The sequence below is a fragment of the Vombatus ursinus genome, unplaced genomic scaffold, assembly GCF_900497805.2.
Source record: "Vombatus ursinus unplaced genomic scaffold, bare-nosed wombat genome assembly UNPS02000749.1, whole genome shotgun sequence".
NCBI classification, from domain to species: Eukaryota; Metazoa; Chordata; class Mammalia; order Diprotodontia; family Vombatidae; genus Vombatus; species Vombatus ursinus.
In genome coordinates, this window is record NW_020940527.1 from 19,558,162 (window position 1) to 19,578,987 (window position 20,826).

General features: G+C 39.6%; 1 protein-coding gene across 1 annotated transcript in view; it reads left to right on the plus strand.

The window, feature by feature from the left end:
* The window catches only part of ZNF488 (zinc finger protein 488), a 42,273-nt gene extending 39,244 nt beyond the window's left edge, over positions 1-3,029 (plus strand). Inside the window, exon 3 of the mRNA XM_027860776.1 lies at positions 1,047-3,029. Within this exon, the coding sequence (XP_027716577.1) occupies positions 1,047-2,218 (1,172 nt within the window). The 3' untranslated portion in view covers positions 2,219-3,029. The remainder of the gene's footprint in view (positions 1-1,046) is intronic.
* The last annotated feature ends 17,797 nt before the right edge of the window (positions 3,030-20,826 follow it).

Consider the following 20,826-nt stretch of genomic DNA (forward strand, 5'->3'; position numbering starts at 1 on the left):
TTTTGCATTAGTAAATAGAACTTGATGAATAAAAATTAAATGTTTCTAAGTTGATTTTGATAAAAGTCTGTAATTTTGGTATATAACTGGAGATACTGACAAAGGCAAGTGAGATGTTGGTGTAATGATACCTCCTCCTCTCAATATCTCCTAGAACTTATTTTAATAAAATCCTTAATATCTTATATTCTTATGAGTTTCTTTTTTCTCCAAAAAGTGAAATTTGGGGAAGGGGGAATATGGATTAATGGTTTTGGTTAGTTGGATGATTGTAATTATCTTTATTTATTTTTTTGGGGGGGTAGTAATTGCTTTTTGCTAATGATGAGAAGGATAGGAGATTGAGAGCTAGGTTCAAGGTCCTTCTCTGACACATACTAGCTGAATGATGGTGGGCAGCCTCTCAGTGCCCTAGGCAAATATCTAAGGCTGTAAGCTATAGATGAATCATTCATAGGCTATGGTGGAAGTGTTCACATTGAGACCTGTCTACACTTCTTGGTCTCTTTTCAGCCCCTCCATAGGTTGCTTAAGCCATGCCTTTGCTATTATTCTATCTTTCTTTGCAAGGTTCCCATGTATTATTGCCTGTTTTCTTTTTTAAGTATGGAGAGTCTGAGGCCTAAAGATGTAGAGCAATTTGCTTAGTCAAACATGGAGATGGTATATGTGGGCATCTGAGTATCAGTCATTCCCCATCAGAGAGATATGAAAACCTCTGAAAAGGTTTGACAAGCTAAATGTCAGGGGCTAATATTTCAATCATCTTATCTGGGGAAAATTTCTAAAACTGAGGTCAGAGAGAGAGAGAGACAGAGAGAGAGAGAGATAGAGAGAGACAGAGACAGAGACACACAGAGAGAGACAGAGACAAAGAGAGACAGAGACAGAGATAGAGAGAGACAGAGAGGGACAGAGAGAGGCACTGAGAAACTGGCCTTAGTGTAAACTGAGTCTATGGGGGAAATAGTTACAGATTATGCTAAATGACTCATATTCTGCAAAAAAACCCTCATAAAATAATATTTTGTTTCTTCTCTACCCAGATTACAGATGCCCCAAATGCAACCATACCTTTAAGTGTGAGCATTCCTATCTCTCGCACATTCACTTCCTGTGTTCTCCAGGGAAAGCCCCCTTGGTGATGAGCCCTCCAGACCCCAAAGCTCCCCATACCAGGGATCTGGACCAATCTACTAACTTCCACAACCTAGCCAGAGACCTGGAGGTCAAAATGGCCACCCAGGAAAATACTCTGCACAGCCCTTTGCCTGAAAAGAAGACACAAACCGATGAAGCTGAGCAGAGCCAGGTCCAGAAAATGGTGTTGCTGGAGAAAACAAACCACTTGAGGAAGAGACTGCCCTCTGTTCCCTGCAGCAGGGAGGATGGAGGGACTGAGCATGTGCTGTCAGCTGCCATATGGAAGCTCAGCCCAGTGAAGCAGTCATCCAAGAAGGCCCCCTGGGACCAGAAGCCCAGTGCTTTCACTGAGGTCAAGAGACTAAAGGACAAACTTCAGAGTGAGAGAGCCAGAGATGGGGACCAAGGACCTGGCTCAAACCAAGTTGGCAAAGAACAGCAACCAATGGATTGTGTCCTGAGTGGAGCAGAGAGTGCTTTCTCCTTTGTGTGGCCTGCCCGGGCCCTGGGTGAGCTGGGAAGCGCTTTCAGCAAACCAGTCAAGTGTCTGGCCCAGAGAACAGCACTAAGCTCCCAGCCCCCAGTCAGCAACTCGGCAGAAGCCCTGGGGGATCTGTCAGGGTTCATTAACACCATGGATTCTATGTGTTGTGGAAATCTTTTGAATTCCAAGTTTTCCATCAGCGATTTGTGCAACTTACAAATGTTACAGGAGTGGGCCCCCCAGTGCAACACCTTCCCATATGCCTCAGAACTGTGGCCAAAGCCTGTAGCTCAGTTACACATATCTCCATCGTCTGCCTCCTCCACCCCGTCTTCCCCGTCTTTGACGCTCTTGCCACCCACGTTCACATCACTTGGCATGGCTACCCAGAACTGGTGTGCGAAATGTAACCTCTCCTTCCGTATGACATCCGACTTGGTTTTCCACATGCGATCACACCACAAGAAGGAATACTCCTCTTCTGAGGTGCAGGCCAAGAGGAGACGGGAAGAGAAGCTGACCTGCGCAATTTGCCATGAGTATTTCCGAGAGCGCCACCATCTATCCCGGCACATGACTTCTCACAATTAGAGATGCAGCCGTAGACCGAATCAATCCCATCCCACGTGCTACTTGTATAACTCTGTTGCTGAAGGGAGGAATGGTCTTTGGGTAACTTTCTTTAGGGATATGTCTATTTAAAATGACTGACAATCCTGTTTCCTGGCTCAAAGATGGGATATTTACAAAAGATCAGTGAGGTTTGGTTTTAGTTTGAAAAAGACAACCAATTCACAGAGTCACAGAGTTGTCAAGTTTAAAGGGAGCTTAGTGGCCAACCCTTACATACTAGTCCTTGTGAATATATATTTTTAAGGAATGAAAATAGTGAAATGAAGCTAAGATTATTGTTAATCCTTAATCATTGTACTTTTCAGACCTGTGTGTTGGTATAATACAGACTTTGGAACATTTTCAAAGGTGTGAATTGTTTGAACCATCCATGCAGGAAATGTCACCTCCATTTCCATTTCCTCTTAAGGTATTAAGTTTAGACATAGAGAGGGCAGAAAAACAGCACCAACTCTTTCCCTCCCCCCCAAAAAAACCATCATGTGCAAAAAGTCTGAGGAATAAACGTATATGGGATGTTAGAAAGTTGTGATTGGTGGTGGTATAAAGATAAAGGAATGTCTTAGAGACTAGTTGAATATTCTCTTCCAGGGACAGCCCCTTCCATTGGCATAGAGAGACAAACTTCTTTCTCAATAACCATGGAAAGCAATACTTCACTCTACTCAAAGAGTTGTTTCAGACTCACAAACACCCATTATTGGAATTACCATGCTGCCTTTCTATTCACAGTACCCTATTTTTCCTAACTAGGGGCATATGTTCAGGAGGAGCAGAATTACCCACAATCTCTATCTCAGGACACTGTCCTCTATGAAAATCAAACACATCCTGGGTGAATGTGAACACACACTGGTTAAATGGCTTTATATTTGCAAAGATACATGACCATAAAGGATTACTCAGAAATTGAAAGGGGAGAGGGTTGCAAGCAAAATAAATAAAAGCAAGAAACCTGGCTAGAGAAGGTCCTTACCGTCTCAGGGGCTGGTCAGTGTCCAGAAGAAACAGGAGACATGGTTCCAACCATGTTGGTACCTTATAAACCCTTGTTGCCCGTGTAGGGCCCATTTCACTATGATCTCAGTGAAGTGTGCTCTGGTGCTTAAATGCCTGCTTGTCTCCTGTCACACTGGAAAATCCTTTAGAACTTGCTGCCATTCAGGTGTGTGCATCTCCAATAATGTTGGGCTTATGACGGGTGGCATGTCTGCAGGCGGCAGCTGTATGTAGCAAAGGCAAATGTGGGGATTCTTTTATATGTTATTTGACATATTTTTCTTCCTTTAAAGAGCTATACCCATTTGAACCACTCATTGAGATAAACCTTCAGTCATTTATGTTCTGGATGGGGTAGAACATAGGCTTCATTGTATTATAGATGCCTGAGTAGTCCATGAAATTTCCCTATTTAATGTTGAATTCAACTCAATTCATTTCAATAAATGTTTATTAAGTTCCCACTTAAATGCAAGGCAAGGATACATGACCATACATGATCACCCAGTAATGGAAAGGGAAAAGGGTTGCAAGAAAAATAAGTAAAAGCAAGAAACCTGGCTAGAGAAGGTCCTCACCATCTCCTGGGCTGGTCAGAATCCAGAAGAAACAGGGGATGTGGTAGGCACTGTGCTAAGCACTGGGAATGCAAAGCCCAAAATGAGATACTCTCTGCCCTCAAGGAACTCACATTCTACTAAACAGGAAAAGGAACCTACTCAATGCATACCCAGATAATTAAATACAAAATTGTACAAAGTAATTTCATGAAAGAGAGCTATTTGGGGATCAGGACAGGCCTCATGCAGAGGTGAGGTAAGAATGCATCCAAAAATGCAGGCCCACCTGTGCAAAAGTACAAAAGTGCCATGTATTGGGAGCAATTAGATCATGACGGGGAGTGATGTGAAATACACCTTCATCTAAGATACATGCTACAGAGTGGTGCTGGTGTTCATAACTCGGGGACACTGGTTTCAGTGCAACTGGTTGATTATCATTAAAGTAGATGCCATATGAGCCTGTGGACAAATTGTTCGCTCTAAGGCTAAGTCTATTTCTAGGAGAAATGTTTAAGAAACTGTCAGACTTCTGAGTGCTCTACTAATTAATCTTCTACAACATTACCATGCCTGGTACTTTGACACAAATAAATTTCAGAACACAGATGGTAAATCTCAAACTTCAGTGACTTGTGCATTGGGCAAGAGGTGGTAGGGTAATTTTTAAATTGTTTTCTTTAATATTTTTAAAAATAGTTGTCAGTTAACTTAGTGGTTTGTCACTTTGACTGACATTAGTGTGCTGGTATACGTTGAACCACCAGTTCTTAAAAAAAATTGTATGCATGAAACACTTTCTACTCTAATATGCATTGTTAACATTTTCTCCATCACTTTCTTAAATATAGATAATCAAAAAAATCCCCAATAAATCAGGCCTTTATTGGTAGAGGTTCTGAGCTATAAAAGCTCATACTGAAAATTTTACAATAGGCTCTTATGAGCTGGTTTGAGCTGGCTCCAGCACATTCCTAAATCTACATTTTTAGATCACTTTCACTGAAGGCAGCAAGATGTTTCAGCAGTGGTCTGAAGGAAAGAATTATGAAGTTGCCAGCTATCAAAACAGCTTCACCTACATACAGCTGTCTTAGTCAAAATGGCAAAGTGCTTACATAATTTTGTCTTCAATTCCTCTGTTTCTCTTTTTGCTTCCCTGGTCCCCAAGATATCAGTGCCCAAATGCCAACCTCAGGTGGCCCCACTTTCCCACACTACAGAGACACATCTGCAGCTACCAAAGATGCCTTATTTATTATCTTTTTCTTACTCTTTCCTTCTTCGGTCTGTCAGAACTCATCTATCCTATATCTCATTCCTTTAGTACTCTGATAGGTTATTAGGTAACTGGCCAATAGCTTAATGTATTCCCTAACCTGCTAAATTGGTAAAGTAACAGCATATATCTCACAAGACTGTTGAGAGAATCAAGTGAGATAATATGTAAAGCAATTTGGAAATCTCATAGCTCTCTATAAATGACAGCTTATCATTATCATTATTATTGTTAATTACTTATGTTGGGTTCTAGATGGCATCTACCCCTTTCAACCATAAATCTAAATCTCTGGCTCCTCCAGGTTCTGATAAGTGAATCTCTTTCCTTATCTTCCTAAGGCTTCATGCTTCTCCTTCTAGGCTCCTTGCCATGCTCCATCTACTATCTATCTATCTATCTATCTATCAATCTATCTATCTGTCTGTCTATCATCTATCTGTCTGTCTATCTACCTGTCTGTCTTATCATCTATCTATCTATTATCTATCTGTCTATCATCTGTCTGTCTATCTACCTATCTGGCTGTCTTATCACCTATCTATCTATCTATCTATCTATCCATCCATCCACCCATTCATCATCCAACCTTCTGTCCACCAGATTAGCTCAATCATCTAACTATGTAAATCTCAGATTCTGCAATCCTCTTTATTCATAGTATTCCCTCTTTCAAGGTCAATGGTTAAGGAAGCCTTTAAGTCAGGAAGACTTTTCCTGAGCCCTATCAAATCATGCCATGTGCATAGCATGTGTAAAGGTCCTTTATTCGTGTTATTCATAGAGAAAGTACAGTTTTGAACTCACCAATAAGCAACCACCACACCTGATTTCCTTCCTTGGTATCTGAGAGCCCTATCAATTTTCTCTGGAAAGAAAAACTCTCTTTCTTCCCATCGTGGATTTTCAAAGGTGTTTGCCTGAACATCAAAACATTTTGAGAGACAAGCATGGTATCTGCACAGGACACAGCAGATAAAAATTTTGTACTAAGAGAGTATTTGAAATAGTTACAGTAAATGCATTCTCTTTATTTTGTATCAATGTCACCAGCTAAGCCAGCTAACCAGGATGGCTAAGGATGGTAAGAGCTGAAGGTTAGACCACACTTGTCTGGCCTGATAGCAATAAACTGTTCAGTCAGCTAGTGACAGGGTACATAGACATGCTGAAACAGATGGAAGTGTCCTCCTTTCCCTCCCTTCTCTTCCACTGATTTAAGAAAAGAAGTCCCTGGCAGCAGCCTGAGGGTAGAGTGGAATGTCTACTGTTGCTATGGAAACTCTGGAGCAACCATGGACTCAGCTGAATTTTCAGGCTGTTTTCAGTGTCTCTCCTCACCTAAGTCATTAGCATCAAGAGGCAGCTCCCACCTATCACCCAGGTGTTTTCAAATGGGGTAATGACCTCTAAGAGCTCCAGTGTGGTTATAAGTCTTTGGTTGTGGGAGCAGCCATGGACCTAGCTTTGTGATGCCCAAGAAAGATTCTTTTAGCTCTGAGGGATGGTAAGGAATTTCACTACAGAGATATGAGGAAGAATTGCGTTAACTTGTGCCTCTAGGGTTGACCCCTTCCTTACTCCATCCATCCATGATGCTTTGGGGGACTGTGTGGCAGCTAGATGCCATGGGCACTGATGCTGTGGATGAGGGGATAATCTCTTTTTGTATCCATGTAACTCATGTTAGCTAGTTAATTCAGTAGGCTTAGTTGGTTAGGGTGGTGAGAAGAACACTGAACTAGGCAGATATCAGCAGACCTGAATTTGCTCATTACCTAACACAGCCATACTGGAATGACTTCTTCTGATCTCCATTCCATTCAATTCCATTCTGTTCCATTATTCTCAATTTCATTGCATGCAGAACATTTTGTTAGGTGTAGGGAACACAAAACCAAAGGTAAAATTATCTCTTCACTCAAGAAACTATAATTTTTTTTTGGAGGGTAGGCAAAGTATATACAGATAAGTAAATACTAAATCATTTCAGGCTAGAAAGGCTTCTAGTCAGAAGAGGGGACCCACCTGAGATGAGCCTTGAAGGAAGAGAGGGATTCTAAGAGGCAGAGGGAAGGTAGATATGCATTCCAGGCATGGAGGGCAGCCTGCGCAACGATAGAGAAGCGGCCTATTCTTGCAGTGGAGTTAGGCTCTCCTTATTCCAGACTGAACTCTTCATGCTTTCAAACTAAGCTTTTAGATAGATAGGTATTGCCTCATCCTTGAGGGGAGGAACTGAGGGACATGATGAGAAGTGTGTGACCTGGTCTGACCAGAAACAGTAGAGGTGACTTCATCCAGGGCTCTCGACTTTTCCTGATCTCCTATCCCTGAATCTCTGCTGCTATTCTGTGGAGACTCTGAGAGTATAACTAGGTGCAGTGTTATAGGAGTTGCTGACTTTCTCTAATTCCTGTGGTGATTGATTTTTGCTTCCTTCTCATGACCTTATCCTTAACTCTCTCTGATGCTGACTAATGGGAACCACCAATTTGTCAGGCACTAAATAAACATTTATTAAGCACCTACTATGTGCTAGGCACTGTGTCAAGCACTGTGGATACATAGAAAGGTAAAAGTCAGTCTCTGCTCTCAAGGAGCCCGCAGTCTAATGAATTTGAGGGAAGGAGTGGATTATATGGTGTGTACTGTACTTATGGGTGCTAAAGGACTGCTGAAACTCACCTGGAGTATTAATAGAAGAAAATAACAGACCATTTTTATAGCCCTTTAATACTTGCAAAACACTTTGGAAACATGATCTGATTTGATCCTTACAACTGTCCTCGTAAGTAAGTACTACAGCTGTTATTACCTCTACCCCTAACAGATGGGACTTGCAAGTGACACATGCTAGCAGTGTGGCTCTGGGTAAAGCTCTTAACTTTTCAATGCTCTAGGCAACATTCCAAGAAGGTGCAATCTGCAACTGGAGAGGGAATTTCCTCTTCCAGGACTTCCTTATACTAATGAAATCACCAGTCTAGTCCTTATCCCTATGTGTATCTAAATCCTTATCTTTATCTCTATCCCTCTCTCTATTGGAAACCCCAACTCTATTTTAACCAACTAGGAAACTGAGGCTGAGATTACCCAAGGTTACATAGTTAGTAAGTACCTGAGGAAGGATTAAAATTCTTATCTTCCTGACTCCAACTCCAACATGGTAATCACTAGGCCACACTGATTCTCAGTAATGACATTAATAATTCTCATTTGCACAGCACTTTACCATTGACCAAGAGGTTTCTTTACCATAGTCTTGTGAAGTAAGTAACTCAAATGTTTCTCCTCAGGGAAAATGTAAATAGGGGTAGGGACTGTTTTATTCTGGTCCTTTTTATCTCCAGTGCCTGTAGTACAGTATGCTTAATAAACTTTTGTTGAATTTAAATGAAATCTCATTATCTCCATTTTACAGATGAGAAAACTCAGGCTCAGAGAAAGGAAGTGACCTATTCTAGGTCACATAGCTTGTAAGAGGATCCAGAGAACTTGAATTGTCAGGTAAGAAGAGTGGATTCTTGGTGAAGTGTGGGTCAGACAAGATGACCCCTTCCCACTTGGTGATCTGGGATTCTGTTACCCAGAATCTTCTGACTCTGAAGCTACTCTTCCTTTTATTCCACTAGGCTACCCTGAAGAAATATGGCAATGACTTTCTATACATCTGTAGTTCCCCATTGTCTTTGCTACTGCTGGATTTCCTTTTCAGGCTTCCCATGACACTCAGTAAACTTCCTGACCTTGCTCTATAGCAGGAGTTGTTAATCTGGTGCTCATGAACTCACCCTCTCACCCTCTTTCATAACTGTATTTCTATATAATTGTATATATTGATAACTATTATTATTATATTTACAACTATTTCTATATAATTGATTTTCTTTGTAATCTTGCATATTTTATTTTATTCATTTTATAATAACAATAATTGCTAGCATTTATATAGCACTTTAAGGCTTGAAAGTGCTTTAAAAATATTATCTCATTTGATCCTCACAACCCTAGAAAATAGGTACTATTATTATCCCCATTTTATAGATGAGGAAACTGAGGTATTTGGAGGTTAAGTCACACAGCTAGTATGTGTCTCAGGACAGATTTGAGCTCAGGTTTTCCAAACTCTAGGTCTAGTGCTCTAACCACTATGCTATTTAAAAACATTATTCAGAATAGTGGTCCATAGGTTTCCCAGACTGTCAAAGGTACAAAACTTTAAAACATGAGTGGACTACAAAATTCTAGAAGCTTCCCTCCATCTCCCTCCCCATTTTCAGATTTTTAACACATGCCCAGATTCCTAGATTCCCCTCTCTCCTAGTATAAATTGAATAGAAGGTATTTCATAGATATTCATGGGAGGAAGGTAAAGGAAGAAACATTTATTAATGACCTACTATGTGCCGGGTACTATGCCAAGCACCTTAAAAATATCTCATTTGATTCTCATAACAACTCTGTGAGGTAGGTGATAATTATCCCCATTTTTTCAGACAAGGAAACTGAGGCAGACAGAGATGAAGTGATTTGCTCCAGGTTACAAAACTGGTAAGTACCTGAGGCCATATTTGAGCTTAGATCTTTATGACTCTAGGCTCAGGTACCACCAATCTACCAGTATTCATTGACTGAAATCTGTGTAAATGACCCAGAATAGTACTTGGCCAGAACCAACCAGTTATTCCACAGCTAGTGTTTGTGGTTATAGCATTTGTAGCTCAAATGTATTTTTTAAAAATGGAAAAGAATGTGCATGATGGCTGAAATATTCCCATCATCAAATTCTTGTCCATTTGGCAGGGCCCAAAGTCTGTGTAAGCAAACATTGGCTAGGTAGACAATTCTGGCTAAAACGATCTGGCCAATTCTGTTAAAAACAAAACAAAACAAAACAATAACTCACCATTCACAGCTAATACTAATAAACAAACAATCTACCAAACTCTCCAAATAAAACCCTAAATTTAGATTTACATTTTGACAAAATAGAAAAAACAATAATTTCATAGCATACATTTTCACTAGCATCTAAACCATTTTCACACAGTATAAACAGAAATCTCTGATACATTTGCTCTTCATCCCTTTCCAATTCTGTCTGTGTATATATTAAGTTCAAATTTTTGTTTGGTATTTTACATCCTTATAATAATCTGGCTCCAGCCTCTCTTTGCAGACTGATTACACATTATTCCCTCTTTATGCACTGTGAATGCCAGCCATAGCTTACATATGGTTCATTACCCATATATCACATTCCATCTCCTACTCCCAAACCTTTCTCACAGGCTGCATCTCATTCCTGGAATGTTCTCCCTCCTCACCTATACCCTTTGGGATCCTTCAAGACTCAATTCAAGTGACGCCTTTAAGAGACCTTTCCCAATGAATCCCTCCATTTCAAATTGCTTTGTATTTATTTTGTATTTTAATGGGCCCAAGGGGCTAGTGCATTCATCCCTCTCCTTTCTTCTCTAAAGGGTCTTTCTCCTCTGGGCCCATGAATGTGGTCTAGATCAGGTTCAGACCAGGGGGAGCCTAGCCTCTAACAAAGAGGAGTTATTCTCCTCCCTTTTTTTCTTTGCCCTTCTCATATCATTAAGCCTATACTCTGGAACCCTATGGACCATATGCTTACAGCTTAGGTTATGGCTCTTGTCTAGAATCTCCCAGAGGTAGAATGGAAAAGTGCTCAATGTACAATATGAATCAGGCATGGGACAGACATTTATTTCCTATATTTAAAAGAAATGCTAAAAGTTTCAAATGACTTACCACATTTATTGACGGAACAATTTAAAACAGAATTAATTAATTTATAACTACTTTTAAAGTCTCTCAGGAGGCTGACACTTAAACCTCATCAGAATACAATGTAGTTTTTGGGACTGCTAAGTAAGCATTCTTCACCCATTTCACCTCAGCTCTGCACTGTCCAAACAAGTCTATGTCTTCTGGCAAAATGGGTCAAGTTTGGGCCCATTCTCCTGTCATAGGCATCTTTATGAGTACTGGAGTAGTTTCTGGAAACACCTCCCTGAGCCATGAGTCAACTCCAACCAAAACAATCCAAGTCCTCTAGATTTCTTGAATTTTCAAAATCATCTCCAAGCCTGGACACATCCATCTTGAATAGATACATGTTCACATAGGCAACATAGAGTAGTAGAAATGGCACTGAATTTAGAGACAGGAAGACCTGGGTTCAAATCTAGCCTCAGGCATTTACTAGTTGTGTAACCCAAGGCAGGTCACTTAAACTTTCTTAGCCTCAATTCCCTCATCTGTAAAATGGGATTGGACTTCATGGCCTCTAAAGTTCTTTTCAGCTTTGAATGTAATAGGCTAAGAACCTATGACCTAAGATCAAGGAAAAAAAGAAACTCAAATATGAGGTCCAGAATCCAGTCTCAGGATTGCCTATGTAGGCTTTATTTGTCTTGTGTTCAGAGTAGTATGATGGCCAAGATGGGGGACACAAGGTGCTCTGTCCTCAAACTTTAGAGGTAGCATCTAGGAATTGTCCTGACATAATCTGCAGCCCAAAAGATAGAGAGCACTGAGTGTCTGGTCAATCCATTAAAAAAAATCCCATAGTAATTCTTTTCACCTCCCAGGGAGTCAGGGTAATATTAATTGCTCATGTGTTGGCCTTGGACTCAGGAAGAACAGGATGCAGATCCCATCTCTGGCACTTAATAAATCCACCGGCTAAACAGGCAACAAAGGGAAAGCCTCATCATCTCCAAACAACCTTTCTTTCCCCACCCCTCCACCTCAGGCCCATGAGTTTGTCTGGAAGCAGAAAGCTCAGCCTTGAATATGTCCTGTTTAATGAATGTGCACCATGGGTTTCCTGTACTTATTTATCTGTGAATATGTTGTTTCTTCTCAGTAGTATAAACTCTCAAAGGACAAGAAATATCACATTTTTGTCATTTGTGTCCCCAGCACCTAGCACATAATAGGAACTTAATAAAAGCTTTTTGACTGACTAATTATTAGGCCTGGTTGCCTTTGTTTCTCCATAACTATATGGATGTATATGTATATTTGTAGGCAATGTATTAGATTATTCTCCTGGTCTTTGAATCATCTTTCCATATTTCCATGAATTCTTCATATTTATAATTTTTGATGCCTTAATATTCTATTTCATAAATATATCATTATTCAGCAATTCCAACTGGACATATCATTTGTTACCAATTTTTCCCATTTCTTTTCATTACCCCCTCCCCCAATCTGCCCTCCCTTCTCTCATCTCCCTTTCTCTTATCCCCTTCCCCACTACTTTCCTGTATGGTAAGATAATTTTACATACCCAATTGAGCATATGTGTTATTCCCTTCTCAAACCAAATCCAATGAGAGTAAGGTTCACTTTCTCCCTCTTACCTCCCCCCTCTTTTCCTCCACTGTAAAAGCTTTTTCTTGCCTCTTGTATGTAATTTACCCCATTCTACCTCTCCCTTTCTCCTTCTACCAATATAATCCTCCTCTCTCACCCCTTGATTTTATTTTTTAGATACCATCCCTTCATATTCAATTCAACCTGTGCCCTCTGTCTACACACACACACACACACACTTATATATAGTATATGTGTGTGTATGTGTGTGTGTGTGTATATATATGTATACACACACACACACACACCACACACACATACACATACATTCCCTCCAACTACCCCAATACTGAGAAAGATCTCATGAGTTACAAATGTCATCTTTTCATGTAGGAATGTAAACAGTTCAACTTTAATAAATCCCTTATGATTTCTCTTTCCTGTTTACTTTTTCATGCTTCTCCTAAGTCTTGTATTTGAAAGTCAAATTTTCTATTCAGCTCTGGTCTTTTCATCAAGAATGCTTGAAAGTCCTCTATTTCTTGAATTTCCATTTTTTCCCCTGAAGTATTCCCCTGAATACTCAGTTTTGCTGGGTAGGTGATTCTTTGTTTTAATCCTAGCTCCTTTGACCTCCGGAATATCATATTCCAAGCCCTCTGATCCCTTAATGTAGAAACTGCTAAATCTTGTGTTACCCTGATTTTGTTTCCACAATATTAAAATTGTTTCTTTCTTGCTGTTTGCAATATTTTCTCCTTGACCTGGGAACTCTGGAATTTGGCTATAATATTCCTAGGAGTTTTCCTTTTGGGATCTCTTTAAGGAAGTAATTGGTGGATTCTTTCAACTTATATTTTACCCTCTGGTTCTAGAATATCAGGGCAGTTTTCCTTGATAATTTTTTAAAAGATGATATTTAAGATCTTTTTTTTTAAATCGTGGCTTTCAAGTAGTCCAATAATTTTAAAATTATCTCTCCTGGATCTATTTTCCAGGTCAGTTGTTTTTTCAATGAGATATTTCACATTGTCTTCTTTTTTTTTTGTTCTTTTAGCTTTGTTTTATTGTTTTTTGATTTCTCATAAAATCATTCACTTCCATTTGTTCCATTTTAATTTTTAGGGAATTATTTTCTTTGGTGAACTTTTGGGCCTCCTTTTCCATTTGGCCAATTCTGCTTTTTAAGGCATCCTTCTCCTCACTGGCTTTTTGGACCTCTTTTGCCATTTGGGTTAGTCTATTTTTTAAGGTGTTATTTTCTTCAGTATTTTTGGGGTCTCCTTTAGCAAGCTGTTGACTCATTTTTCATGATTTTTTGCATCACTCTTATTTCTCTTCCCAATTTTTCCTCTACTTCTTTTACTTGCTTTTCAAAATCCTTTTTGAACTCTTCTGTGGCCTGAAACCAATTCATATTTTTCTTGGAGACTTTGAATGTAGGAGCTTTGACTTTGTTGTCTTTGGTCAGCAAAGTAAGATTCTATAGTCTGAGTATTTTTCTGATGTTTGCTCATTTCCCCAGTCAATTACTTGACTTTTAAACTATGTGTTAAGGTAGGGGTCTGCTTCCAATGTCTAGGGTGTACTGTCCCAAACTTCAGGGGTTTTGTTCAGCTGTTTTCAGATATACTTCTAGGGACCTGTAAATTTTCATTTCTTCCAAGGTGGTATGATCAAGGAAAGGTCTTTACTCCCCTCCTGGCCTGTGATCTGGTCTGTGAGTGACCACAAGCATTATTTTCTGCCTTGTAATTGTGAGGAGGATTCCTTCTCCACCGCCACCATAAGCTCCACTATGCCAGCATTCCTCCTCACCCCAGGACTGCCACCCAAGACTGTGACCCAGATACAAGCATGGGGAAAGCAAGATAATCCTGCCTTAGTGCCAGCAAAGAGATCCCTGCAATCCCCCTCTGATTAGCTGCTCAATCCCCCCACCGTCTGTAGATGGAGAGCTCCGGAAGCAGCTGCTGCAGCATCCGCGACCCCAGGGCTAGGGCCAGACTGCATTCCTCTCTCATCCAGGTCAGACAGACCTTTCCTACTGACCTTCTAAGCTGTCTTCGGTGTTTGTGGGTTGAAATCTGGAAACCACCACAGCTGCCAGTGATTCAGTCCCCTGAGACCTGTTCTGGGTTTGCGTTTTGCGCTGGACTATGCTTCTCACTCAGACTGGTGCAACAGTCCTTTCCTGTTGACCTTCCAGGTTGTCTTGAGCTGGAAATTTGTTTCACTCTGTCATATCGTGGGTTCTGCTGCTCTAGAATTTGTCATTTTTTTACAGGTATTTGGAGGGGTTTGGGGCAGAGCTCAAGCAAGTCACTACTTTTATTCCTCCATCTTGTCTCTGCCCCCTCCCATTTCTAGTAAAGTGACTCTGCATCCTTTTGTGAAAGTAGGTCTTTGCTCCTTTCTATGCGTATCTGTATAATAAAGTCCAAGCAATGCTGCTCAAATTCCTTAATAATCAGAGGAATGAAAATCAAGGCAATCTTAAGATAGCATCTTTTTTGGTGGTAGGGGGAAGGGGTTGAGGTTTAACTTCTCGATGTGGGAACTCCAACAATGCAAATCAGCAATTCATAATATCTTGGAGAGCTCCCTGGAGGCACTGAGAGTTCACATAACTTGCTCATGATGACATAACTGCTATATTTCAGAGATAGGATTTGAACTCAAATCTTCCTGGCTCAAGGAAGACTTCCTGGCTTGAGTTCCCTCTAACTACTATTACTGGGATGCCTTTCTACATAGTCCTTTAAGGCAATAATCAGTTAAGATATTTAATGTTGGTAGAGTTGTGGGAAACAGGTACATTCTTGGTGGAACTTTAAAATGGTGAAAACTTTGAAGAACAGCCCAGCAAAATGCAATAGGAGTCACCAAACTGATCATATAAATGTTGACCCAACAATCTCAATCAAAGGGTTTTTTTTTAAAGTGAATTTAAAAGAAACTTGGTGTAATAACACAATTTAGAGTCAGGACCTAGATTGGGATCCTGGCTCTGTTATCAACTACATGTGTGACTAGAGGCAAGCTCTTTGGGTCTCAGTTTCCTCATCTGCAAAATGAGAGGGTTGGATTAGATGATCTCTAAAGTCTGTTAGAGAGAGGCCAAAATCTTGTGGTTATTTTGGTATTATGGTCCATTCAATAGCAAAAGACCAGCATATTTGAATGTTTTACATTTTCATTTGGCCGGCTGGGAATACAGCCTATGTTTTTTTTTTACTTTTATAATGTCATTAATATTCATAGAACCAAAAGGCACCATAAGCACGCATCTAACCCAATTCTCTGGTCTTACAGTGTCTGAGCTTGGATGAGTATGGGGAAAGATTATTCCTTGGGTCAATTTAAAAAGTGGTCCCTTTGTATTTGGCCCATTTGGATAAAAATGCTTTTCATCACCTCTGAGGGCAGAGATTAGCTACTTCTGTTAAAGGATTTAACCTGCCCCTGAGTGATCTCTAAAATAATCAAGTCGGCTTTTGTACTTCTGTCCAAAACTCTGGCAAAACTTCTTATCTGGATTTCCTGATTAGACAGTTGGTTTATGTAAGTCTTCTCATTCCTAGGTAAGTAGAGTGGTGTAATAGGTCATGATCTGGCTTTGGAGTCAGATAGTCAAAAAATATTTATTAAGCCCTATTACATGTCAGGCACTGTGCTAAGCACTTCAGATACAAAGAAAGGAAAAAGACAGTCCTTGCTCTCAAGAAGAATTAGTTTCAAATCCATGATGGACACTTAAGTGGACAAGCCATTTAACCCCTGTTTGCCTCAGGCAACCACCTAAGATATCTATTAATTCATAGACTGGCATTAGTCTCCATAAATAGAAGGGATTTCCACAGGGAGAGTGAAGTTTCACATACATCCTTTGTGTATTCTCAGATGTATAGTATAGTGGAGAGAGAGAACAACTAGAATTAGAGGGCTTGGGTTCAAATCACATTTCTTATGGTACCTGTGTGACTTTGAGAAAGTCACAACCTCCACTCAGTTTCCTTATCTTTAAAATTGGGGAGATAGGCTTTAAGAGATAGCAGCTGATATTTCTTCTAGCTCTAGATCTAAATGTGTAAGGACCTAAATAGGAGACATTACCCTCCCTAAACTTAAAATGAAAGTCATTGATATTCTTCTTAGATGAACCTTCAATAGCTCCCCATTTTCTACTTGAAGAAATTGCAAACCTTTTGGGCCGGTCTTTAATTCCTTGTGTGTGACCACAATCTATCTTTCCAGCTTAGGGACATACCATTCCCCTTCATGAATTACTTCTTTTTTTTTTTTTGCCTTTATTGTATTCTCAGGAACTTAGGATAGTGTTTGTCACATAGCAGGTGCTTAATAAATATTTGTTAACTTGGCTTGACTTCCAGTAAAATTGGATTATCCTTCTTTTTCTGTTCTTGTCCTGCCCTCTTCCATCTCTCTACTTTAGCTCACATTGATCTTTCTACTCTTGCAATGGATTTCTCCCTACTCCAGTGTTCAGGCAGTTGAAATACCTTTTTTTTCAAGGACTGTCTCAAGTAAAATTTCATTTTCAATTGAAAATGCTCTCTCCCTTCTCCAATCTCTCAACACTTTGTATGAATTTTTCTTATGCATGTATTTATTTTTGTATTATAGATATGTAGATATGCGTCTCATCGCCCTTACTAGTTTGTAAAGTCCTTGAAATCAGAGTCTTGAGTTCAGCTGGATCTTATTCATATTATATATTTCTAGCATAAAGCCTTTGTTGTTGAATTGTTTTTTGGTTGTGTCCAACTCTTTGTGACCCCATTTGGGGTTTTCTTGGCAAAGATACTGGAGTGGTTTACTATTTCCTTCTCTAGCTCATTTTACAGATAAGGAAACTGAGGCAAGCAGATGTAGTGACGTGTCCAGAGTCACACAGCTAGTAAGTGTCTGAGGCCAGATTTAAATGCATGAAGATGAGTCTTCCTGACCCCAGGTCCAGTTCTCTATCCACTGTGCCACCCAGCTGCTGCAGTATGAAACCTAATGACTTGCTTATAGTATGTTGTTAATAGGCATTTAATGAATGAATGATGAATAAAAGAGGGATATTTGAATTGTACTGAAGGGTTGCACATGCAACCTCTATTTATTCCACATAACTTATCATAGGAGAAGAGAGAGGGAATCAGTACACACGAAATAGGATTCGGAGATGATGTAAAAATTGGAGTAATATTGAAATACATTGTAGTATAGCATTTTTGAAGTGGCCTTGGGCAACACTGCTCCATACAATGTAAAAAGGGGTTGTAGGAGAACATATTAATACTAGTGATATTTTCCCTTGTCTAAAACGTTAAATATGAAATAATGTCACATCAAAATACTTGAATGGCAATTGTATTATATAACAACAATAATGCAGTTATAATTGTAAAAGGACTACTTTTTGACATAAAAAGTCAACCAATCAACAAACATTTATTAAGCACCTACTCAGTGCACTGGGATCCAAATATAAAAAATGAAAGTCTACTTTTAATGAGATTTAATTTCCTCTATTTTGTTTCCAAATATCCCTAAATGCCTTTTATTCTGATGGCATTCTATCCCCTGCTGATCCTCTCATCTAGTTATGATTTCTGTCAATATAATTCAGATCTCCCCATGCTTAGAGGCTAAATTACTTTTAGAAATGCAATGTCATCATTATTATCATTATCCATCCTTCAATAAAGAACTACCATGATACTTTCTTTGTGCTGTGGGAGTGGCCATGGGTTGCTGGGAAATCATGGGAACATAGATTTTGAGCTGGAAGGGACCTTAGACTCTCTGGTAGGAGGTACCAGAAGCCAATCTAAGCCCAGATGTTGGCATGTCACAAATGATTTACTAGGTATGAGCAAGGGCTATGAAAGAATCCATTTACTTGGGTTCTAAGGACATAGTTGTCAAATACAGAGCAAGGATGCATGTTGTTAGCCTTGATTCTGGTTCTGATTAACATTGATCTCCCCTTGTCTCCCTTTCCCTGTTGCTCAGAACAATGGCTGGTACAGCCAACATATAGCTTATGTTTTCCTAGCATATTAATGTTACATAGTGTTTTACATACAACATCCTCATGAGGAAAATAGTGTAGAGTTCAGAGAAAGGGTGTGTAGCATTCAGTGGTGCAATATTTTGAAAGGGAAGTCAGCCCAAGAGGGAGAAGAAACTCTTGATAATAAGATTATGAAGACCCAGGTAGAAATGATTGCTGTGAGTGGGGAAAAAAAAGAGGAAGGTGTAGTTGCTTAAAGAGACTATACATCTATAGGGAATTCATGGACAAAATCAAGATTTTAAAAGACACATATATGTTGAAGATGTAGATATATGTATGTGTGTGTATACACGTACATATACATATATGTACATATACACACACATACATACATACACACACACACACATATATATACATATATATATATGTATATATATATATATATACACCATAAAATGTATAAGCAGGGGTCAGGATCTAGGAATGAATAAAAATGCATATTGCATAGAATTATTTCAGGAATGTTGAAGTCCAGAATAACTTGGTTGTGAATGCTAAAAAGACAACAACAGATTTTTAGCTATTGTTGGAACAAGAGGAGTTATTAAAGAAAAGATAGGACCACTGCTCAGGGCAGTCAGTAGTATGAAAGTAATGGACAGTGATAAGAAAGCTGAATTAGTCATACTTGCTCCTGTTTTCTCTTAAAAGGAGAATGTGTTTTGAGAAGAATAGAACAAAAATTGTTATCAGTGGAAACTCAGAGTAGGTGAGGAAAAGGCCAGATAGAATTTAACTCATCTGATGAGATCAAGTCTCCAGGTCCAGAGCATCCACATTCTGGAATATAGAAAGAAATGGGTACCAAGCTGCTGTCAGTAATCTTTAGTAAAAATAGTAATGGTATAATGGACAGAGAACTGGTCTCTGAACTATGCAGACCTGAGTTCAAGTCACTCCTCTGACACTTTCTGGCTGTGTGGCCATGGGCAATTAGCTTAATCCTTCTGTGCCTTAGATGCCTGTCCAAGACTACAAGTTACAGAAAAGGTGCTGACCTACATGAGCAGAAGAAGGTTTTTTTTTTTTTTTAATCTCTCACTATCTTATATGCACAGCACATTAAGATTTGCAAAGTGGTTTTCTTATGACAATACCCTGAGGTGGGTGTTCTAAGTGTTATGTTCCTAACTTTACAGAAGAGGAAACTGAGGATTTGAGAAATAAAAATTATCTGAGGTGGAATTCAAATCCAGGTCTCCTGAGTCCAAGTTCAGCACTCTGTCCACTAGACTATCCTTCTGCTTAATGGTGTTAAATCATCCTGAAACGTGTGGGGTTTTTTTTGTTTGTTTTTGTTTTATGGTGAGGCAATTGGGGTTAAGTGACTTGCCTAGGGTCACACAACTAGTAATGTTATTTGTCTGAGGTCGGATTTGAACTCAGGTCCCCCTGACTCCAGGGCACCACCTAGCTGCCCCATGTTAAATCATCATGGAGAAAGGAAGAGGTGCAATAGGATTGGAGTGGGTGGGACAAATATCCTAACTTTCACGAAAAGGGGAGAAGGTAGAGTTTTAACTTGTAGACTGGCAAAGTTGACCTCAATTCTGGACAAAATCCTCCAGCACAGTATTAAGGGAATGGTTAATGACATTTAGAAAGAGAAACAATGATCCCTAAGAACCAGCATGCAATTATCAAGAGCAGTCCAGGTCAGACTAACCACATATCCTTTTCAAATGGGGTGAGTAGCCTGGCAGATGAGGGGAATATGGTAGACCTAATATATTCAGACTTCAGTAAAACATTTGAGTAAGTGTCTTATGTTCTGCTCATGGAAAAGATGGAGAGGTACCTGGTTCACAGGGAACCAGATTAAAATGTAATCGGGAAATATTTTACAAAATAAAAATACAATAGAACATAGATAATATTAATATCTGGTTTTCTAAGCCAATATATGGCCTTCAGGGAACTTTAGTTTAGCGGCCTCTTTTCTACTTGAATTTGACACCACTGGACTAAAGGCTATGATGCTGTTAGATGGTATTGGAGACTCCTCTTATTTATAAGGAAGCACATGGCAGAATGTCTGGAGCTGATGATAGGCTACTCTTGTGCTTCCCTGCACTCCATTTAGAGAGTAAAGATCTGATACCAGCTTCATTACCTGTCTCTGAGAGGGAAAAGATAATAAACACAAATGAGGGCAAAGTTATTTTTCTTTCCCCACTCTTTCCTTAGTATAAGTAATATGTTCCTCAGATTCTTTCTCAAGACTCTTCTCCCCCCTCCCCTCCTCTCCCCTCCTCTCCCCTCCCCTCCTCTCCTCTCC